This window comes from Lepisosteus platostomus, chromosome 7 (assembly GCF_059453375.1).
Source record: "Lepisosteus platostomus isolate fLepPlt1 chromosome 7, fLepPlt1.hap1, whole genome shotgun sequence".
Lineage (NCBI taxonomy): Eukaryota > Metazoa > Chordata > Actinopteri > Semionotiformes > Lepisosteidae > Lepisosteus > Lepisosteus platostomus.
Window position 1 is genome coordinate 40,039,437 of NC_142617.1, and position 24,276 is coordinate 40,063,712.

A 24,276-nucleotide genomic window follows, 5' to 3' on the forward strand; every position below is an offset into this window, starting at 1 on the left:
GAACCAAAGAAGAATACAGAAGAGGGGAGTCTATTAAGCTCATTTTGCTACTGTGGTTGCTCATTGACTGAGGGACCTGCATAGTCCTTTAGAGAGTAGTTCAGGTGGGTAGCTGCATCAGCATGTGTAGGCTACAAAGGAACAAGTAATAGGTTACTTGTTACTTGAGCATGGAATAAACCTATTGCTTGTTCCTTAGTCCTTAGGAGGTGTGTGCATTAAGAAACAGAGGTCTCCAGCCCTGGTCTGGGAGAGCCTCAGTCCAGCAGAGTTTACTATTCGTAGTCTTCAGCTCACAAGGATCAGAGTTAATGTTAATGTAATGTAATGTTGCTTTATTAGCCTTATACAATTTCTTGCATTAGGAATTCGACTTTTTGCATACCCCAGCCTGCTCTTCATGAGACACAGACAGGGAGAGAAGCTTGGGGTCAGAGCGCAGGGTCAGTCGTTGTACAGCTCCCCTGGAGCAGTTGGGGTTAAGGGCCTTGCTCAGGGGCCCAGCGGAGTAGGATTCCTCTGCTGACTGCGGGATTTGAACCGGCAACCTTCCAGTCGCAGGCACAGAGTCACCACTCCGCCCACTAAGAGTTCTCTTAGTTGAACAGTTAACATTCTTAATTCGCCAGTAACTTACAGATGTTGTCTTCTGACCGAGATGACCAATAAGAACAACTGGACTGGGTCTAGCTAGCATCAGGGCGGGTGACTTCTGCATTAAGATATGCATGGATGGGTAGAGATGCATGCAGGTTTTTCTGCTTCTTTTCCAAACACTGGGACGTACTGTAGGAGCCTTATAAACAGGCCCTGAAAGCCCAAGTATTGAAGAGATGACACAGAAGAGAAACTGCTATGATGTCAAGCAGCCCCCCCCCACCACCAGCCATCCTGTCTCATGTGGGAACTCCCAGCAAGCCAGCTCTCCTTACCCAACAAACACAATTACGAAATCCAAGATGTTCCAGCCATTCCGTAGATAGGCATCCGGGTGGAACAGAAAACCATACGCCACTATCTTTAGGAATGCCTCGATGGTGAATACGATCAGGAAGATGTACTCAACTTTCTCCTGTGAAAGATATGGTGAAAACAAGCATACAGTAGATTGAAAGTGGGGCAAACTCCACTCCTGCCCATCCACGAGGGAGGGCAATCTTGCACACCCATACAGGGTGGCCCTTGCTAGGGCTAGAAGGTGCTGTACATTCCTTAGGGAAAAGAAAGAAATCTTGTGCAGTAAACGTGCAGTTTTTAAAATAATAAATACAAAATGTGAGGAAAGATTTTCTTCATTAGATTCAAAGATTTCCTTCACTATACAGTACAGAATTTCCTTCCTGTCTACAGGATGGTCTTTTTAGTTTAATTAGTATTCAAACAGCATGGAAAACTGGGAGCAACATTGCGCTACATTTAGTCTTAGAGCAATACAAGCAGAAGGTCTGACATTATAATGATTGCATTGATAATCTACAGTAGTTATAAGCGATGTCGTATTAGTTGTAAGCTCTGTCAAAAACAGAACTCACTATATTATCTCTGTAGTGATCCTTAAGTATCATACCATTAAACAGAGGGGACGTCTGATGAAACGACTAAAATTTACACTAAAAAATAGTGTAGTTGATTTACAACGAGTGAGAACAGACACATTTAATGTCATCCGCTGTATGCGATCCCGTTTACCCCGTCAGCCTGCTCTTTTTTTCCAAAACGTTTTGTTTTGGTTTTCACTGGGCTTGGTGGGAATGAATTTTCGGTATTTTTCCTAATCAGTCTTTCTTGCCCTTCGCACTCCTCTGTCTGGAGTTTCGGTAAAAAAGCTACATCGCTGAGAGAAGCGCCTCACACTGCGCTAAACAACTCCATGTATGGTCTCCCGGCTCTGCCAGTGTGTAAACTGAACACAGAAACACTTCAGCATCCTCAGTAACTCTCCATAAATTAGGAGGAGACTGTATTATGTGACAGTGTTTTATCTTTTTACGACTAAAGCTCTACTTTAACGGCGCCATGTTTAATTGTCACAAAAAATGCCAAGTACTTTTAAGTAAAACAAACTTAGGCCGTCAAAGAATATGAAGTAAACTTGGTACAGTCGCGGTGCCAGCGGTTCCGGGATTTTACAGAAGACATCTGTGTGTTTGCCCGTTAAGGGGCGATGTACTGTACGGTCAGAGCGCACACAGATCCAGCCGTCTTCGCGCCTGGGATCAGCGGTGACCCCGGCGAGCCTGACAGTCAGCTCGAGTTTCAGATGCGCAGCGGGGTCGGAATGCGGGGAATGGCGTGTCCCTGTGGTGGGAGTGTCGGGCAGGAGTCAAGGCTCAAGCAGAGAGACTGCGCGCACGCAGGACTCCGGATGCGCGGATCGCTCAGTGGTTTGTGGAAAGCACACAGAAGTAGAAAACCATACAGAACGTGTAGTACGCGGTCCAGATCCTGAATCATATATTAGAGAAAAATTCACTACAGATCTAAGATCAAATCTAAGATCAATGATTTGAAAACAATGATGATGTTTCTTCAGTTGTCCGTAAGGGTGCCGACAGCTCTAAAGATAAAGATCAGCTCCCCGTTATCTGAAACATGACAGTACAATAACTGCATTCCAAACTAAAAAATGTGTCCAGTTATCATTGTCATCGTTTGTTGAATGCGCTTGTTTATAACACTGCTCAGCTTCTTCTTAAGGCGGCAATCAGTGGCTCCATAAACCTACAGTACATTATTTCTGCCGTTCATATTCGTACTGTATGTTGTCAGCGATAGTGAGACAGTGTTATAACACCTAGCAGAGAGGGAGTATTTCCAACCACAACCGAGCCAATAGCTATGAATTGTAAAAATACCGTTTAGCTTCAGTGTCGCAGAAGCTTTAAAAACTACCAATAACAACAGGTGGGAGATTGTTGATTCATGCATTCTTGCGTGTGGATTACCTACTTTGCTGGCAGTGGCATCACACAAACTTTGCATTAATTCCGATTTACTCTAACATCCAGGGAGCGACTAAAAATAAACCATTGAAACGCAAAACAGAAAACAGAAGAGGCCAGACCACCTGTTCCCTGTCATCACCTGAAAGCGGGTCACTCCGGCAGCAGTTACATTTAGTTCCTCTCAATAAAGAGCTCGCGGGCAGGGAAATAGGCTCTTTTCCAATTCCTGAAGTATCTTAAAAATGCCCTTTTCGTTTCAGCTCAACAATAACAACGGGATATAGGGCATGCCACATTCGCCGAGGTTCAGAAGATCATAAGGTTAACTACAGTATTTGCTTTTTAATTTAATACACAGTCTTTATGTCATGCAGCTTTGTAGATTATAAAATGCTGAATCACATGAAAAGAATTATTACAAACAATAGGAGCCCATTAGTTCAGACTCACATGTTTGGACAGAGTCTGGAAAATCTATAAGATCATCTTCAACAACGTGACTAGGTCGCATTTTTCAGATCTCTTCATTTGTGTTACGACAAGTCACTTCATTATAATACAAAGTGAAGTACAATAGAGGCTATTTATTTATCTGTATGTTTTACTGGAGCAATTTGCGTGATGCATTTGTGCTCAAAGGTACGGTACGAAAACAGGGCTGCATCCATGATTTTAACACATAATCCTACTGGTGAGCCCAGAACTCTTCACACAGAATCATTTCCTACACGACGCTGATTTTATTATCTTTTATGCTCATTTCTAAATTTCCGTTGACGAACTTTTGTTGCGCTAAAGTAAAATGACCAAGGCGACGGTACATTTATAAGACTCTTACGCTTCACAGCCTACGAGTGGCAGGGAGGTCTCCCAAATGTACACGTGTCTAACCTGTAATTTCAGTGTTTAAAAGGGGGAAGTGTAAGGAAGTATTGAAATATTTTGCATTTTTGAAAACCTGCCAACTAGCCAAAAAAGATGCAAAACATTTTTATAATGACTATTTTTCAGGCTGATATTGGGGTACCCTTTCACGCTTGGGACCTTTCCAAGTAAACAATGTCAATTCACATAGTGCTTTTTCATTTTCACTTGATAGCGAAGAAAAAAACCTCAGGTATGTCTCTCATGTTTCTGGAATAACTAAACACTGTGAAAACTAGTTTTGAAATGTGACAAGGGATAGATAAAAGTAAACAGATTAGAAATACATTTAATGAAAACGTCGAGTCACCTTGCGTTAGAGACGCAAAGGTAAAAAAAGAACAAGCTTAAAGGCGTTTCAAAAAGAAAAGACTTACTGTAGGTTTGGAGTTCTTCAGACACCAAAACTAGAAAAATTATAGTTTTTTTAGACGTTTGTTATCCCTAAGATTCTTATCTATATGTAGGATTTTAAACGACATTGAAGAATTTAAAATACTTTAAAGGTACTTTTTCCGATCTGAGCAGAATTTCGCCGTTATATATTTATGAAGGTGGTTTTATTAACAAGTGGTTGAAATGAAATGTGCATTAAAGGAAACAGTAATATTTTCTGAGTTTTGATGTTCAAAGGGGTATTTTTAAGCCTTATTAAAGTAAATAACTTTATTTTACAGTCTCTCGTTATTAAAAAAGACATGCAATGCATTTTATATAAACCATTTGAAAAGTAATAATTTGGCTTAGAAATCACCTCTAGTTCTATGCCTTTATTGTGCCCCTTTTGAAAATCAGGATGCATGTCAGTAGATAAAAGTATCCAGAATGATGTGCACACTTTCACAAATGCAGCCTACAGCCTCTGAAAGGTGAGGTCTCTTGAATGCTCCAGACCAGGGTGTCTCTAATAACGCTGGCCCTGTTAGGCTTACTGGTCGCCCGCTTTCAAAGATTGTCAATACCTATAGGTTCTTGACTACTGGAATTACGCAACTCCTCCCATTAATTAAGAGAACTGCGGTCCCTGAGAGCAGAAGGGTACTTAGCTTTTAATCCTAAATGATCTCTGTACTCAAAGGAACAAAACACCTGCTGAATTGATCACACTGAAACTCTTCCAGGTCTTTATAAATTGCTGATCTAATGCTGACCTAAATAGAATCTGCTGGACTGGGGCTTCCAAGGAGCTTCCAACCCAGGGCTGAAGACCCCTGATCTGGACCAGGGGATCCCTATTCTGGTGCTGGAGACCCACATACCTGCGGGGTTGTGTTGCAGCCGAGTGTCTGGTTGCACAACCAAAACCTTCATTGACTTAATAACAGGATTCATTGGAACACATTGACAGTTTGCAGCTCTTGAACATGTTGGAGGTCACCTTTTCATGGTCACATTTCATAAGTAAAGTAATATCCCAAACAACCGAGTAGAATAATATGATTTGCAAATATTTCAATCAAGCAGCTTCAACTTCAAGTTCAGCTTCAGTTAGGTGATGATGCTGGACTGGGGTGAAAACCAGCAGGTGTGTGAGCCTCCAGGACCAGGACTGAGTACCTCTGCTCTGCACTGTGGGCTTAATTCTTTAATTGGACAAATGTGTTGCTTTGTTGGAACCTCTTAAATGTTCTGCTCCAAAGCTGGATATTTTAATGTACTTATACCGCACAGTAGTCAATAGATCTGGGTCATGGGGTCACGTCTGCTGCGCGGTCTGCTTGGGCCCAGTTAACGAAAACCTCAGGAAACAGTATGAGAACCGGACTCCTAGCTGCCAAAGAGGGCTGGTGTGCTCTTCAGACTCAGGGTGCATTGCTGTCTCAGTTCTCAGTTCTTTACTCTGGACCTTGCCCAGTCCTCTTGACTGATGAACTAGTGCCTTCATAAACAGCTGATGCTGGGTGAGACAGTTAAGGACCCCTGGCGTGTGATCTAAAGAGACTGAGAGCCTCCACCCTCCTCAATCTGCTGGCCATGAGAATGACACGCAGCCCGCAAGCTGTGTCTCTAAGCACAGGGACGGTCAGTGCCAGGTTCAGCTGTGTCCGCTAACTTCCTTTTTGTTTGGAAAGTGACATAAGGAGCCCGTCTTATCAATCAGCTCTCAGGACAATGATAAAATTAATTACGTGTGCCAGAAATATAAATGACAAAGAGAGACTTTGCATGAATGACTGCTGCTGCAGGATACTTTGGGAACGTCTTGGTTGCAAGTTGTGTTTCTTAAGCATTGAGTCAGATAGCCTTCTCTGTTCCACTGAAACATAATGTACTGTACATGTAGCCTATATTATGTGTCAATGGCGCATTTTCCTGGTTATTTGTCTTTTCCCACTAAATCCTAGGCAGTCTCTGAGCATGCCACAGGAACATCTAATTTAGAACTTTTGAGTCTGCATCTCCTTCTCCTCTCTCACCCTGATGGCAGGATAGATGTTACTCACCAGGCTGGAGTTGGCAGAGTTAGTGTCGTCTTCGGGCATGGGCAGGAACACGGCGAGGGCCACACAGTTGGCGAAGATCGTCAGCAGGATTATGATCTCAAACGGCCTGGCAGTGGTGGAGGGGCTAGCTCAGGAAAAGCTTGGGAGCGACAGAAGTTTGGCGGGAATGTGTGTGTGAATTAGCCCACCTGGAAACCTCAGAATGCCACAGAGCCTCACAGAGCAGGGCTCAACTGAGTGACCTTTCACACACTGTTAGTGCAACAGACACAAGACCAAGCACAAAAACAAAGCAGACATCAGCGAGATGTGGCAGCTTGTACATCAAAACAGGCTCGATGCACTTTCTCTTCTAGAGGGCTGATAGCCATGTGTCCTGACATAAATGTTTGCCTTTTGCCTTAAACTCGACGATTCTCTAGAACTCAGGTCTCTGTTTTTTTCCAATCTAATTAGTCATTCAAACAATTAACCTAATTATTTCTAAATTGGACCTAGACAAATTTTTCATAGAGTGTTTTACAGTTGATTACACAAGCTATTAATTCCCCAATCACTTTGCTTAAAGGTTACTTATAAAACACTTCCTACCCTGGTTGAAAAGCATTACATTTTTGTAGCTAATACAACAATTACACCAATTATGTAACCGAGAACATGGGTGGGACAAAATCCAGAAGACACTAGACTCTCCAGGTATTGAGTTTGAGACCCCAGCTCTAGAACATCTTAACACTTACTAAAGACATTGAGGTTAAGTGTTAAATAGCATTACAAGTTTAAGCATTGAGACACATAGTTTATCCATCCATTATGAGTAACTGCTTTGTGCTGAGGGCAGGTACAAGGGGCAAGGCTCACACACATGTGAGCAAGTGAGAAAGTTAGAGATAGTAACCTGAATATCATGGCTTTGGATTGTGGGAGAAAACCTGTGTGGACATGGATGGAACATATGAACTCCACACAAAAAGCCCCCCAGGCAACAATGAAGCCAACAAAGAACAAAGAACAAAGATCTGTGAGGCAGCAGGTTTTACCATCACATCACTGTGGTGCTTCAAGCTTACTGTGTTGCATTGCAAGGTGTTTGACTTTGGTGCAGTACTGTCGTCTGGGACTATGACTCAATACCTCTTAAGTCAATTGTGTGGAATTGATTAACCATCATTTGTAACCTTTCTTATGTTCTCTTGTTGGTGGATGTTTAGACATTTCTACTATTTCAGTCATTATGTAATGGGGAGATGGGTCGTTGTCTTGTGGCATGACTATCGAATCTCTGCGGTGCCACAAGAGGGGCTTTTCTTAAGCAAACTCAGAAGGTCTTGAACTTTCATTTCAATGTAAACTATAGGGAACGATGCTTTGTGAAACTGTGCCATCCAAATTGATGTCTATTGAAGGCATCCTGACATGCACAAATGCGCAGGATGCAGGAGCTCCATGAATCACTTTGAGGCCGACACCTTGATCACGCCTGATTTACAGTTCAAGACACCTTGCCGCTGCAAGGCTTTGGTAGTGGAACCTTGGCCCTCTCCCAAGTTACTCAGCCATTTGGACCACTACAGGTGTCAGTGTTTTCATACTGAAGGGGCCACTCAACTGGTCTCCCTTTCAGCCAGAAGGGGGTGCTGGAATTAAAATTCCCCCTGCCAGCAGAGAGTGGTGTCTGTTTTTAGCCTGTGACGCGAGCCAACAGCTGCAGTGCCCCAGAATATCATTGTGTCGTTTAAATATATATGCATTAAAAAAACACCTAAATTTCTATCATCAGCTTCGATCATTGGGAGCACGTTTCTCCCGTATTTGGCTCCTTGACTAGCTGCCAAGCGCATTATCCCATCTTTGAAAAATGCTGTTTTCAAAAGGCTCTCTCCTCTGATGTTTCTAGAAAATTATTCAGTTTCTGGAAGTGCCTATGGGTTAACCTAACCTTTGACCCAGGGTGAATGTAATTGTTTTTTTTTAAGTTTTGACATTAATCAGTGAACCCAGGAGTAAAAAGTAGAATTTTCATCTTTACCAACAAGAAGAAAGGTCTCAAGTCTCGATTCACATTTTAGGAACATTATGCGCCTTCGCTAACATAAGACTCTTGAAGCAGTAAATATGTCCCACTGCCAAACTGAAAACTTCTCAGAACCAAAACTGCTTTCTTAAGCCTGTGCTAACAAATTAATAATCCTTGTGCCTGACTGGTTTTAAACTGCTCACACTTGTAGGTCGTAATGTATCCAGAAATATCTCTGCATCTAGAAATGAGAAGCAACTCCACTGAGAACGCCGGTGTCCTGTCCCATGATTAATCGCTAACTTTCCAAACCAAATTTCGGAAAAAGCTACTTAACAGAAGAATCTTTCTTTTGGTCACAGTTCCAAATCCAGCCATTTAAAGATGGAAAAATATAAACAATTGTCTATGAACTGCACTTGGAATACAGGTATAGACTATGAACTATTCAAAAGCCAGCGTTGTCTCATGTTATTTTTTTCTCTTTAATACAAAAGCCCTTTGCCGTAAGATTACTGGGAAGTTGAATCTGCGCAACGCCATATAAACAGCTTATGACCATGTGAAGAAACTGATCAACCCTTTTAAATCCAAGGGTGTAGGGCTCCTCATAAACACAGCTAGAGAGAGCCAGCCCTGCTTTCTTTGACTAGCCAAACACAAACTTTCCCGTTGCATAAATGAAGACATGACAAAGACAGCAGTCCCAACTACCAACAATCTGTAGCTTCCTGCCCTCAGAGTGACTTACTGACTTTTCATTCCGGTTTGAGGGCTGGCCATGCTCTTAGCCGCTGGCCTCTCTTTTGCTCAGCTGGCCCCCGAGCTGGCCGTCCACGCGCCTCGCCGAGCTCGAGCCCCGAAGGATACTTCCACTCCACGATGCTGATGCAGGCTTTGCGGAAGGGGTTCTTCAGGGTCAGGCAGCACAGTGAGCGCGGGGGCCGCGGGTTGCCGCCCGTGGCTTGAAATTTCTTCAGTTTCTCCTTCTGCTTTCTCTTCAGGGTCTCGCTGTCCATGATGATGGAGGCGGCAGGTCCCACCGCGTTGGACTCCGCCGTAGCCATCCTGGGGGCAGACCAAGAGCCGTGTCCCGACGGTGACGGTGTGTGAGGCGAGGACCCAGTAATCCTTCCCGCTGTAATCCTGGTAAGCCCGGGTTCGCCTGCTCCCCCTCACTCCTTTATTTTTCTCCTTCCTTCCCGGGACCAGCAGGCACACACTCACACACACACACCCCCTCGCCTCCGCCTGCTCTCCCTCTCCCTCTCTCTCGCTCAGCGGAGAGTGGAGTGCCTTTCTGCTGAGCTGGGTTTCTCAGAGGGTAAAACTACACCAGGCAGAAAGCAGCAGGAGGAGCAGTTGCCTCTGCGGCCTGAGCCGGGCCAGCATGGTTTAAATATAGACTGTGAGCGATGTCTCGGCAGTGGGGGGTGGGTGGGGTGGCGATGGGGCAGCGTAAGCAGAGCAGGGAGGCAGAGAGGCGCAGGGGCCGCCGAATAGCCTGTGGGCCCTGAGGCAGCAGAAAAATAGGAAAAAGAAGTGCAGCTGTCGTCGGCTCATCCAACTTGTAGCTCTGAGCCCTCGGAGCAGAGCCGGGGGGCGAGGGGGGAGGAACTGGAGCTGGGGGAAAGGAGAAGGGGAGGCGTGCTGAGAGCTGTTGAACAGCAGCAGCGGAGGGGACGGCACGTTTCGATGCCTGTCTTCAGTGACACAGTGCAGATGGTGGGAGTGTTTATAACAGGCCTGTTAGTGAGACAGCAGAGTGGGGTGGCAGGGAGTTTTAGGTGGCACACCGAGAAGCGACGAAGCGTGGAAGCGAGTTTCAGGAGCTTTATTTAAACATTTACTCCTCCTGAGCACAACAAACTGCTGTGCTAATATACGGTTCTGCAAATTTGCCAAAATCATGTGCTCCATTTCTAGACTCCCAAATCAGCTAATCCAGTTTACAGCTTTTTCAAAGTTGGTCATTTAAACCTTGGTTTTGTGATGAAGTGTTCCAACAAAACTAGACAAAATTAATCTTCAATATAGGATCCGGTAATTATTTTTAATCTTTAACGATGATAGAGGTATGCATTTATTAAACCTACAACACTGAGAGCTCCTTTGAGGCCTCAACCAGAAGTCTTCTAATGACACTGCCTGGCTGCCATCTGATAATAACCAGAGCCCAAACAAACTACAGATTTCTTAATGATGATAACACTAATTCATGTGGTCACGCTTGTGTTGCTGGTATTCCCTGCAGTGTTGCATTCTGTAACTAACAAAATATTATGCTATTTCAGTCTTATTTCGGAAAGTATAAATGTTGCATAAATCAGAGTTCAGTTTGTCAAATGCATGAAATGCTTTTAAGTGCAATGGAATGCTTATGTAAATTTATATAAGCAGAACAGTCATTTAACATCGGTAATATAAAAAATTAAATTTGCAGTTTATGAAACATCAGGGTACTGACTTCACTTACAGTCCTTATGGTCCAGGTGGAATGTGCAGGTGAAGAGACTCTGACTGTGCAATGGCTCCACCTAGTGGTTCACAGAGATGTGCAAGTGAGGCAGTACTAGAGATACTGCACTAGAGAGGGACAGCTCTAGTTTCTGAGTGCTACATTCTTAGGATTCCTAAAACCACCAGTGGCTGAAGATCTTTGAAAAGTGTTAAACTAATCAGGTACAGCCTATACAAAATTTCAGTACTGGAGAGATGCAGTCCAGCAGCAGGAAAAACTGGGGAAAGGTGTTAAATTGCAGAAACAGTTTCCCTCCAGAACTGGGATTGAGCTTATAACTGTGCATCACATAATTAGGTTGTGTAAGTCTGACAGATCAAAAACAGTGTGTGTCCAGTAGAACTAAATGTATGTACTTATGCATTAGTAGCAAAAAATGCATTAATTGCTGTAGTAATCAAAGAGCTAAACACAGTATATCAAGATGGTAGTCATATTTAAAAGAACTATAATCATGGTGAAATCTGTTCAGCATCTCTTTGAAAAAAAAAGAAATAAATGTTCCTTGAAGCACAAACACACAGTTTTCATTTTTACTTTTTATTAGAAAGTTTTCCATCACACATCATTGTTGGGCTAGGGTCTAATGCCTCTTACAAGTTGAAGGGTGCTACACAGAGTCTAGGATAAAGTGCAAAGCAGTATCAGTAAAACTGGTTACAAACTGTCATTTAAAGAACAAACTTTGACACACGGCTCTAGTGGTACAGTGCTGTCAACATGGCAATAAGATCAAGATTGAAAGATGATCACAAACACACAACACTAATCCTGCTATTTGGTATGAACTGTGTAAGGATGGTCAAACAGGAAAGACCTCAGTGGTTTTGCAGTCACAGATGACCTTGAAACATCAAGGGCAGTTGCTGAGAAGGGGATTCCCACTTTGATTTACAGAAAGTCTCCAAAACCATTTCACTAGCAATAACATCAACCGTGAATTGAGGTACCATTCTACCTTACCATTATAGGTATATTTGGAAGTGAATTAAAATCTGAAACTTGTGACTTGGATTACTGTAGATCAACTAAGGCTTCAATTATTATCCAATTAGGGTGGGCTGGAATGAAAACCAGGAGATGTGTGGTTACCAGGACCAGGATTGGGAACAACAGTTATAGATCCACATTCCGCCTTACTATGTCTGTAAAGGTCAGGAAAGGCAAGCACCTTTACATTTCTTTCTGGAAGTCTCTGTTTCGTCCCAGGTTCTATAAATGTTCCAGCTGAATTACTGTTTACGGTCTATCATGTTATAGACAAACTGTCACATCATAGCATTATAATACATACTGTACGTGTTTCTGAGCTTAAACTAGCATGGTACTGAGCTCAAAAATTAAAACTCTTTCCTAAGAAAGCTAAATTGGGTAGTTTCAAGTAAAATTACATTTTTTTCAGAAACGTATAAGAACACAGTGTCATGTTTTTTACAGCTCAGCAAATACAGTCTGCAGGAAAAGGTTCAATGCAGTTCATTAAAGTAGTTTGGAGACATTATCAAGCACTAAAGAAAGGCTGTAAATGGTTTTTAGATTTATGACAGATGTGTGATTTAATTTTTCCCTTCATGTCTTACCTAAACTTACCTTCAGTCATGATCTCTCCACCCCTAAGACACTATGAGCAGTGTTAAAAACTACAGTTGAAATACTTCTGCTTCCTAAAATGTTTTAGCTTTCAATATCGCTCAGGGACTGTTATGAATGGAATGACCAAAAAACCTGTGGCCCACAAAGTCTCTGAAGTCAGCCTTGCCTTTTGCAATCCAGTAGTCTGGGGTGCTGTATTAAACTGAAATGTGAGAAGAAATTTGAAACCAGTGATGTCCAATGTCCATGTTGTCTGAACCTCGGGATTACACTGATCTATTGAAATATCTAATGGACGTGCCTTCCATGACTCACATACTGTAGATCTTGGAGTGTGTTGTGATGCTCAAGAGCTTGATAGCTTATGGTTCTGTGTGGTGGATGATGCCAGCCTCATTGGGATTTTTAAAATCAGAGTACCCTGACTTTTGTTTTGGTTGTCAATGTGCTGAACCTTTAGTTAGACGATTGACAAGGATAAAGACCTTACCAGAGCTGCTCATTCATTGGTCCAGTGCTCATCCTGGTTTCCATAGCGTCGTGGACTAGTTAGTGCAGGACCCACCCACCGAGAAGGGATGCTGGTCTGTTGCAGGGATCAGCCCCAGCAACACTCACCTCTCTAGAACAGCAGGGTGTCATGTGGGGACTCAAACCCACAGCCTGCCACTCATGAGCCCAAAGGTTTCCCCCTTGAGCATGCCACTCCCTGCATCATAGCTGGGGGTTAAAAGGTAGCATGAGCCCCTCCTGTAGAGGTCCTGACCAGCTGGCATTCAAACAGAGTCGACACATCACTAAGAATGGTCACAATGAGAGAGTGTCATTGCCACTTGTTTCTGTATATCTTTAATTGCTCATCTATCAGGAGTTATTTAGACCACTGTGGTTGAGCAGTAATTCTAAATTGTTGACGTATCACATTTGCCACATTTCATGGAAATAATACACAGAAATTTCTCAAATCAAGATGGGCATCAAAAACAGTTAAAATCAAGCGGGTGATTGATTTATGTTCAACTACTTTATCTAATTAAGAAATCGGTTGGATCAAAAACCAGGAGTGAGAGGGACACTCCAGGAACAGGATTAGGAAACCCCCATTAATTTGTGGAAGTTTTATCCCTCTGCCCGTGTTATGGCTTATGGCCGGTCTGCATCCCGCCACAGTCAGAGCTGGTTCGTCTCTAGCAGCTTCAGGCGGGCCTGTCCTCCCCCTCCTCCGCCTTCAGGCCTCAAGCCTGCATTCAGGGCCCGGCGATCTCTAGCTCAGCGACTCCTCGGACTCGCAGTACGGAGAGTCGGAGGAGGAGGAATTCTGGGATTCCCCGTCGCTGTTGCAGTCCCTCTTGACGCCTGCCTCGGCCGGGGTGGGAGTGGCGTTTCTGGGGCCCTTGCCGCTCCTCTCCTCTGCTTCGGCGCCCGCCTGGGCCCCCCGGCTCACCAGATCCTGCAGGTACTTGATGTAGCGGATGGCGGCCCGCAGCGTCTCCACCTTGCTCAGCCGCTTCTCGGACACGGCGCCGGGCAGGTGGTCCCTCAGCCTGGCATAGCCCTCATTGACGCACTTGACGCGCTGCCTCTCGCGCTCGTTGCGCTTCTGGATGAAGGCGGGCTCGAAGGGGCAGTCGTACACCCCGAAGTGTCCGTGGAAAGGCACGTAGGGGAACAAGGCACCCCCGTAGGACGCCTCATAGTAGCTGGGGTCCATGTTGGCCGGGTACAGAAGGAAGGGCACATGAGCAAGAGTGTCTCCGGGTCCAGCAGGGGCGTGGCAGCGGTGGTGGGCGTGGTGGTGGTGCTCTGAGTGTGAGTGACCACCAGGGGGCGCTATGCCGTATTGCACACAGCTCCCTGGCATCATGCCGGGTCGGCGCTCCATTAAGGCATGAGAGAAGCTGGCATTCATCTCTGTGGTGGCAGAAGCGGTGATGAGGGGCTGCAAAATGCAGGCAGACAGTCATAGAATGTCTTGATCTCACTGAAACCCCCAGTGAAGGTGCAAAAGATCAGTTAATAAGTTAATAGTGTTTCCTAAAATTCCTTTATGTATATTTTATTCTGCTAAAGGAATGTTTAAATGCTCTCCTCCCAACACCTAAAGCAGTTTATCTGGACTCCTGCAGATCCTCATTGCAAGATACGTCACATCAGTGAAATTGACCTTCATTCCTCTTACTGGTCTGAAGTCATGAAGAATTGTCTCATTTTTTTTTTCACTTTAAATCAAATGTCTTAGCAGCAGGTTTTTAAAAAGTCATTTTATTACAGCAATCCAGAATCCCCGGCAGGCTCTTTATTTCAGGAAAATGACCATTTTTTCTGTGCAGATTCAGTCTGTCCTGGAGAGTCCTAGAACCCAGAGCAGGCAGAGAGCTACCCGAGTCTGTATTTCGGCTTCTTTCTTAACTTCAAACAATGCTTTCTCCTCCTTGCTCGGGCTCTGGGGATGTAATTAAGAAATGAAAAGAGGTTATACCTTCTGTAAAAAGCTTACAGAATTTCAAAGGCACATTGATTCGCAATAATAATATAGACAGTAGAAGCAAGTAAATTGGATAAAGACTGTATCACTCCTTTGCATCTCTTGTTATAGTGTGTGGAGCACATTTTTCCATCCCGTAAACAAAGAAGACTCTTAAGGGCCCTGTATTCAGCACTGTGGCATAGTGGTTGGGATTGTTGCCTTGCAGCACTGGGACCCTGGGTTCAATTCCAGACTTGGCATGCTACAGTATCTGTGTGGAGTTTGTACAGCATGTTCACCCCACATTCATGTCAGTTTCCTCCAACAGTCCAAAAAAATACTCTTGGATTAATTGGCTTCTGGGAAAATTGGCCCTGGTGTGAATGTCTATGTTTGTGTTTGTCTGCCCTGCGATGGACTGGTGTCCTGTATTGTATCCCTATTGCTTGCTGGGACAGGCTCCAGCTCTCCCATGACCCTGAATTGGAAAAAATCGGTTGGAAAATGGATGGATAATAAACATTGAACAGTACTTTTATGGTCAGTTAGCATTTACATAAAGTCGGGGTTGATAGGGTGGCAACAAAAAGGCAAAACTAAAACTTGTTACCATATTAATGTTCCTATGTACAGTATTAGTGTCAGAGAAATGGAATTCAATTAAAGCTAAGCTCTGAGGTTACTTGAAGAAGATGTTCTCCCACATAAAAGTTAATAAAAGTAATTACACATACTCCTTCCATTATTTAAAGCAGTTAATTTTAAACAATTGACAATTGAAAGTGATACGACATATGCATTATTATGATATTCATAAGCAGAGTGTACATGAATATTGATTTATTGCACACAGACTGCATATCAGAGTAGGAACATGAGTACAGATTTGGAGAGGCAGAGCTGTGGGACAGATGGTTAGAAAACAGGCAGATAAAGCAATCACTTTAAAGGGTTAACAGCTATTTAGGGCCTTTGGAGTCATTTCTCTTCTCATCTCTTGTGTGGTGATCTAATCCCCCTCCACCCCACTTCTCACACACACTGCTGGCTGATTGACACTGCTGTGAAAACACAGGAATTCCCCCAGTGTGTGAGGCTAATGCTCCCACTCGGTGTCAGGTGTCCTAATGAGCCCCAGGAACCGCCTGCCAGAACCGCCACAGTAGTTCAAAACAAGTGAGAGATGTCAGCCGTACTTCCATCTCTCCATTTCCAGCAACCACTGTATGGGCAGATTCCTGGGGAGCAGGAGCCTGGCCTGGCAGGCACGGGGGTCACAAGGTGGACTGGATCCTGGGTGGGACACCTACCCCTCACAGGGCACACAGCGACATTTTAAAGACATCGTATTACTGGGAGGACGTGGCTTGGAACTGTGGGAGTCAACTGGAGCACACACCAATTCGGGGAGGGCACGCTGTCTTGTCTTGTTAATAATGTGAAAGGGGACAAGGCAGATACACCGCAAAACAGCCAGTGCTAACTCTCTGCGTTTGTTTCCGCAACCTACTTAGGAGCCTGAAATACTGTGAAATGTAAAGGTTGCAAACGGGTAAAAAGCTCAGCAGCCTACAGTACCTCTAACGCAAATCTGTCCACTGGGTTTACAAAATATTTGTTTTTTCATCAACATAAGAGCATTTCAGAAGAAGGAATGGGAAACCATTAAATTCTCAATATTCCAATAATCCACTCCAGAGAAATCCATTTTTATAAGAAATTTCTAAGTGAATTGTGGAGTGTATGCAAACAGATATGGCAATCAATAGTACTTGTGCAGCTGGTACTTGTCTCAGAGGACCCTTCCAAATGAGTTTGATTAATTACTGGTAATTAAACTTTTTACACTAGGAAATCTGGTCTGTCAGCAGTTGGGACTTTGATATTTTTGTCAGATTATTGTTTTCCCCCCTGGGTTTCTCAGCAGCTAAAATGCAGCACATATTGTTCCTGCACCTTGGTCTTTGACAGGTCATTACAAAGGAGCTGTAAAGATTAATGCGTTGTCCAAGTAAAACTAAAGACGGTCAATCGATATAATGTGCAGATAGAAGAATTTATGCAAGATCAAATAGACTAGTGGTTGACATGATTGACATCTTTCGTGTTTAGAATGTAAGTATGAAACATTGTCAAATCCATATAAAAATTGATTGAACCTACTGTTCAGACATTAAAATTTTAAGTGAGAGCACTTGATACAGTACAGATATAAATGTAAAGGGTACATTAACAAGACATCTTAGTGTGTTGAATGAAAATGCTGGAGTATTCTAAAATAGCAAGGTGTGTTTCTTGCTAAAGTTAAGATATTATTATTATTTTTCTTGTAGGATTATAAATTTATGCAATACCAGTACCTTATCCTTTTGTGTTTAAAAGTACTTCAATCTGTATATTTGTTTCTTCATTGTATTGCACTTACTGTATATTTTTAAAATGTAGTATTGTTCCAGTTAATATTTCACTTTTTCTCTTGCCCAGTTCCTTCATGTGCCACAGTGCCTTTATGTTTTTTCTGAAGTGCCATCAGATGTGTACAGTCATTCCATAAAATCGTGAACCTGTACTGACTAGAGACATTGTATGTGTGTTTGTGATTACTAGACAAGGGACATGAAATTATTAAAATACATGTATTTATAAAATTTCATGTACATGTCTAAACTTTTGATGTTAGCTTTACTGAGTCTTAGTTGTGGAGAGCAATATCAAAGAGATAGTTACCAGATTTAAGATTATTTAAGCGTTCACTGTAGACTTAGTGATTTTACTCTACAGTTTCCAGGGCGTCAGTCCCAGTTATTGGTAATCTTTAACCTTGTCTTGTCCGCAGTTATAGAACTGATGTGTGGCAGGACTAGATTCAGACAAAGAAGACCCCTGTAAGAACACCACCTTCATTAATTTGCTATATTGCTGACATAGCTTTCTGAGTCCAGTACAGCAGGATATTTACTATGTTCCTTTTCAAATCAAATCAAAACCCGAATACAGTATTTTACATCCAGTATTTGATAGCCAGAGCCGTGAAATAAATGTGCATCTCAACGCTTATGTAATATGTACAGGGATGTTTAAAAAAGTATAAGAAATTCATTAATAAGCAAATGGCCATGTATTGTGTTATTTCTCTACATAAATGTACTGTAGTCTTTGCATTTTACAGTACAGGCCCTCCAGCAGCTCATATGACTTGATGTTCCCCTGATAGAAACCTTGCGCTATCTGTTGGACCTAATGGTCGATGGCAAACCCTTGATCATCTCTCAGGCGTCCACAGAGGTCAAAGCTGTAGAGGCCAAGATGTGGGCTGTGCAGAGGGTGTGGTAGAAGGGTCAGTGACTGCCCAAGCATCATGTGGTCTCGCATGCTTAGTGCCTTATTCTGCCCATCTCTGCACCCTTGGTATTGGAGCTGGAGGACTTTCTGCTTCTCACAAGACATGACAGTAGGAGGTACAGTTCTGGCTTTTACTGCAACCAAAAGGCTTCCCACAGGGGTGGCATCCAGTCAATGAGACCTGGTTGTTTCTTGTTTATCTCTGGCTTTAATGTTTATAACACCCCTGTACTGGATATACTGTACAGTATAGCAGAACTGTTGAGATGCATCTTTGTTTCACAACACTCCAGCAGTCTTACACAGATGCTGGACAGGCATGTGTGTTCAGATTTTCAGTACATAAGCCTGTTTAAGCCTTGTTGATGGCACCTGTACTTTTCTGAGACAGCCCTGAGAATGTAGGTAAATTTATATGTGTATAGCTATATATAAATCAAGCGTCAGAAGATTTGCAGATTAATTGCTTTCAACTTCTATGAATTCCCATATTTTTAGTTTTAATACCTGTTATCTTTTTTTATTGGTTCCAACATGCCTCTCCATCTGCTGTGAAATAAACCACATCAATAATATGAAGCCTGTATAAATTCTCCAAGCTTACTCTAGATCGGAAGAGCTAAAATAAACAACGCAAGGCTGGGAGACTGGCAGCATAGATCTAAGGCTTTGTAAACACTTGGGAGAAAATGATCTTTGCTTGAGCAGCTTTGGTACATGCGCTTTGTTTGTTTATACTGTACAGCTTAGTGGTGGAGGATGGACTGCGCTGTTCAGCTGTGTAGTTATTGTTTTACAGTTCATATGCTTTGGAACTTCACAATCACTCTGCATTTATTTTTTTTAATTACAGATCAGAAACATGTAAACAGTTGCAATTGTGCATAGCTGCAAAATCTACTTCTTTTACTGCTATTTATCATTGCAACAGGAGTTTAATTTATTTGTGTGATGCTTTTACCCGTTCACAGAGCTGGGGATTTAACAAGTGCCATGCTCAAAGGTACAACTGCCGTTCCTGGGGTTACCTGGGATGTGAACCTTCAGCCTTCCAGTTCCAAGCCCAGCTCTCTAACCTCTGTCCCACACTGCTGACCCACACATGGGCTTTCCACATTGAATAGACTCTGCAGGTGCCAAAAGTGGGGCATCTAGAGATAGTGGGACTGATGAGACTTATTCTCCGAGGTTTTGACATCGATCTCTGCTACTACTACAAAACTATTTAAGTTTTTCTTCGTGAAAAGAGAAACGAGCCTTCTAATTTAGAACTTTGAACGTAAACAGCCTTAAGACATCATAAATGTTCCTTGTAATCATTCTATCACTACGTGTCCTACTTCCTTTTTAAATTAGTTTAATTGATAACAATTTTACTTTGATTTAAAGCTGTTCATTCCAATATTTCAGCATATTGCATCATTCTCTCTGGTGGCGCTGATAAACTAGAAGTGAGGAATGTGCTTTTTAAATGTCTTTTCTAAGTGTTAAATAGACTTGGTTGGGGAAATTACTGTTTTCTGATTTTAATGAAAAAGCGAAACAAATGTCTTTAAGTAAAAAAGAGTATGGCATCTATTATTTTAGTGTTACCTTCTGTAACTTTCCTAAATTACAATAATTTGACACACTTTTTTAGGACCTTTCAGTTGATGATTTGGGATTTCTTAGGTGTGGATTTGAACTTGTGTGTATACGCACTTGAGGTGTGCCCATACTCTTCTGGTGGTATTTATTCTAAAAGCACAAAAGCAATGAAGGATCAACAGAATTTATACCATGAAGCACCTGCAAAACACAGGTTTGAGATCATTGTTTCAATTTCACACTTTTTAACCTCTATGAACCTTTAAGCAACTTGTTTCCTGCTACAAAGGGTAGGACTGCTGTGCTGCTTATTGTAAAAAACAGCTGTACATTCTTAGGCGATTGTACGCCAACCGAACAATTTAATGTGGTAATTGAAATACTGGGTATAGTGGCTGTGCTGTAGTTTCCCTGCTTTTCTTTCCCTGTAATGTAAGTGGAAAAGTATGTGCTTACCTGCACTTCTGATGCAGTGCTTGCACTGGGCAGGCGATGATCTTAATGGAAGTGGGATTGGGAGGACTCCAGCATTGAGCCGGCATGCAGGTCGGAGGCTCCAGTAGACATGTGCAGTCCTTTTTCACCCAGGCTTCACTGGCAGTTTCCTTAGCTAGGCTGATCCGGCGGCGGGCTTTTCTGCTGTAGCGCCTGTGACTGCAGAATCCCCTCTGCGTTCGATGTGCGCTGCGCAAGAGAGGGGCAGCATGCCTCAGCCTCTTACCTGCCTCACCTGATCCTACTTCAAAACAGCACCCCGCCCACCGGGGAGGGGAGATTCGCCAAGCTGCCGTGGGAGCTAGGAGTGACACATCTCGAAAAGAAGGCAGGGAGACACTGACCAAAGAGAAAGCTCAAAGAAAACCGGGCACCTTACTCACTAGGCATGCTCAACTCCTCAAATCCAAGATGTAACAGATCGGTGGTCCTTAAAAACTGGAAATCGCTAAACTGTTTTATTATGTCCAATAATCCATTTTGATTTAATTCTGACCTAAAAGTTATTTTATAGAGTCTTTATAGCCTTACATGATGGAAAACAAAATCTGGATTCCTGGTTTTGCAGGAAACTTTTCATTTGTCATTGTCTTTTGTATAGTGATTAAACTTAATTAATGGATACTGATTGAACCAATTATACAGAATGCTTTAAATTAAAAATTAGAGTGAAATTCCATGGCAAAATCCTGTGTGGTGCCTGTAGTTCTACCCACGTTTCTGCCCACATTTCCTCACTCTCCTGTGTGTGAAGTTGTGGGGTGTCTAGCTACAGTACAAGATGCAAAAAACACAAAGCATGATTCCAGAACCTGCGGATCTGTGTTTGGAAAGGAGGGAGGGGGCCTGAGTGGCTCGGAGTGCAGGATGAGCTCAGTGGCACAGGTGGTGCCTGCCACAGCCTGCCTCATGCCAGGACCCCAAGAGCATTGCTAAGGCTTGGGTTGGGATTAGCTGCGACAGGTTTCCCCCAGTTCCTGGTGCAGCAGGATCTCCTGTCATCGCCTGCAGGCTTGAAGTGGGAGATATCCTGCCTCTCTTAATGTCCTGCGCTAGCCTACACCACTTCTCCTGTAGGACACTGTCCACTGAAGAATAGTCAGCCAGAGAGCAGTCCTAAAACTTTTGTTGATTCCCATTTGGCTGGTTACATAATAAGAATTGTATAGATGTCTTTAACATAAAGACAAAAAGATGAGGCACAGGTGTGAGTCAGCAATACATTTTCTCACTTTGCTTAGGCCATGATTTAGTATCTATTTTTATAGAGTTTGGTTACTGTAGTTGTCTGGTGTATATGTGTTGAGATTGTCGGCAAAAAAGCCACTAAAGATCAAGAAGAGAGAGATTGTGTTACAGCCAGGATAAAAGTGCAGGAGTCTGACAGAACTATAGCTCCCTCCCTCCCCACGACTCAGAAGTGGCTTGTGTTAAACAGAGCTGTCACTCCGAGAAGACAGCATGTTAGACTTTTGAAATCCCGACTTAACAGCAAACACAACACAAATCTTTTCATGCCAAAGAAGACAGAAACAAAGAGCTTTGATTTCTCCGTTTGCTAATATAATAGTGTTGTCTAAGTCTAGAGCGGGAGAAGATCGCTTTGTATTGATACATCTGTTTGTGCAGATTAGACAAAACCTTAAATTAGAAAAAATAATATCTTGATTTACACATCTTCAGATGTTAATTACTCTGTCTTAAACAGTCACAATGATGTTCAATTTTGTTTCCTTGCGATCCTGTACAGTAGGTGGTTTTCATGCTTGTATATATTTGTTATTTTCATCAATTATGTCTTTTATCTCTTGCAAATATTAAGCAGTCACTAGTACAATTAAAAGCCAACTGCTTAAACACAGATAATTGGTGGAGAGAGAACTGCCTATTCTTTGGCAATATTGACCCAGAGTCACAATGAAGATAAAATTATTTCTAATATGCTTCTGGGTTTTTTAGCTCTGCTTCAAGTGTAAAAAGTGATAGTTTAGTTGAGCTTTTTTTACTATACTCTCATACACAAAAAAAAACACTCGGGTCTAGTGAATTTAATCAGATATTTTAAATAAAGATGAAAAATTCAAAATCACAGGATGGAGGCAAAAATATAGATCAAAGAACTAAATTAAGCTTTTCAGTATACAATGCAACAGTCAATATGAAAACAGTGTGCAGTTAATTTTGATTTTTGGGTATGACTTTCCTGAGCAGTAACACACTTTTGACATCTTCGAGGCACGGTCCTGCTCAGGCTCTGGACAGGCTGCCGTGGGACCCTCTGCTTCTCCTCCTGCAGAGCTGCAGCCAGAGAATCACGGCTGATTTGAACATCTTATTGCTCATTGTGAGATCTCTGCCCACGTTGTCTTCCATCAGGTCTGTCAAGGGTGCCTCGCTAAATAAATCGCTTCCTCAATCTCGATGCTGCCATGTGAGATTTTCTCTGGCCCAGGAGGATGGCTGTCTCATCTCTCAGCTGTCAATGTGTTGCCCCTACAATGGCCTGTGAGCAGGCAACTCATTTTCATGTGGACAGCAAGGCACAGCCATTCTGCTGATGCACTGCATCTTTCTTCTGAAATTCCTCATGCCCGAGGCACTGCAGTCTGGAAAAGATCATCTAAATGCACCAGGCATATGTGACTGTCCTTGAGTCATGTGGAGACCTGCCTCCCAGGATGTGGCCTGTCCCCTGACAGTTTCTCTAGACTGGGCTGCTTTTTCCTGAAGCAGAACGTCTCATTCTTCAGGAAACGTTGCTCATGTTCATTTAGCAAAGTTACCTTCAGTCGTGCCATCAGCCAGCTGGAGTTTTTTTTACTCAAGTGGGGCATGGTTCTATCTTTTGCTGATTCAGAATTGATTAAAATCACATCTTTTTGAATGTCTATACAGATTCTTGATCAGCTGTTTTTGGCAATTATAACTCACTTCAATTACCAAATACTGAGCACCAGGCGGTTTTAGAAATCATGTAACTCATTGTGCAACTCATCTTTCACAGTACTAAAACTACATAAAATGTCAACAAACGTATCTATTCACTGTTTAAAATACATCATAACGTACATTTTTCATTAGTCATTGATGTAAACATCAGACTTCCATTTTCATTGTGCATCATCCATCCAATTCAGGGTTCATCAGGGAACTGGAGCCTTTCCTGGCAAGCAACAAGCACAAGGTGAGATGCACTCTGACAAGGACACCTGTGCATCTAAGGGTGCAAACACACGCACACCAGGGCTAGTTTTTCCAGAAGCCAGTACACCTACTGCAGTGTGTCTTTGTAATGTGGAAGGAAACCCAAGCAAACATGAGGGGAACATACAAACTCCACACAGATAGCACCACAGGTGTGGATCTGAACCTGGGGACCCTGTGCTGCAAGACAGAAATATTAAGCACTGTACCACTGTGCGGTCCTCATTGGTTATCAGTATTTAAAAATACCATAAAGTGTCCTGCACAAGTTAATTTAGACTTTTTGGAGCAGTGTGTGATTTAGTTTTTACACAAGGGGGTTTCTTTATGAAATCTCAGTTGTAACCATCTCTTCTGGGTGGGATTCTGGTCTCCATTAGCTACTAGTCTAGTAATATTAAGTGTATAACATAGGTCAAATAGCTTTCTTTTATTTGTAACCTTTCTTATGTATGATAGCAACCACAGATGTGCTCCATAAATCAACTTGAACATTTTTTAGAATTTTTTAAAATAAATGTGGTTCTAATGAAACTGCAAAAAATATACCAGCACAACATTTTTTAATGTCTGATCATCACTGTTAGGCCACCCTTTCCCGTCCCGTGACTGTCGCCTAAAACACCGGCCTGTTGCAAATTAAAAATAGTCCCCTCAGCAGAGACATCAGAGCCAGGCTGCTCTTGGAATAATCCCCCCGTTTTACAGCACTAATTAAACTGTCTGGCGCCCCCACT

At 42.7% G+C, this 24,276-nt stretch overlaps 2 protein-coding genes across 3 annotated transcripts in view; both read right to left on the reverse strand.

Annotated features, from left to right (window-relative positions):
• Positions 1-9,694, reverse strand: part of LOC148658734 (voltage-dependent L-type calcium channel subunit alpha-1S-like) — a 43,159-nt gene extending 33,465 nt beyond the window's left edge. Inside the window, exons 1-3 of one of the 2 annotated variants that reach the window (XM_088640276.1) lie at positions 9,201-9,694; positions 6,314-6,419; positions 933-1,072 (exon numbers count right to left, since the gene is read on the reverse strand). In XM_088640276.1, the coding sequence (XP_088496402.1) occupies positions 933-1,072; positions 6,314-6,419; positions 9,201-9,397 (443 nt within the window). In that variant the 5' untranslated portion in view covers positions 9,398-9,694. The remainder of the gene's footprint in view (positions 1-932; positions 1,073-6,313; positions 6,420-9,200) is intronic. The other variant, XM_088640277.1, reaches the window with a different exon arrangement.
• A 1,681-nt stretch (positions 9,695-11,375) lies between these two features.
• Positions 11,376-20,539, reverse strand: LOC148658735 (achaete-scute homolog 5). The gene is made up of 2 exons (XM_088640290.1): positions 20,297-20,539; positions 11,376-14,887 (listed from the first exon to the last, which is right to left on the reverse strand). The coding sequence occupies exon 2, from the start codon at positions 14,351-14,353 to the stop codon at positions 13,709-13,711; it is 645 nt and encodes a 214-aa protein (XP_088496416.1). The 5' UTR covers positions 14,354-14,887; positions 20,297-20,539; the 3' UTR covers positions 11,376-13,708.
• Between the last annotated feature and the right edge of the window lie 3,737 nt (positions 20,540-24,276).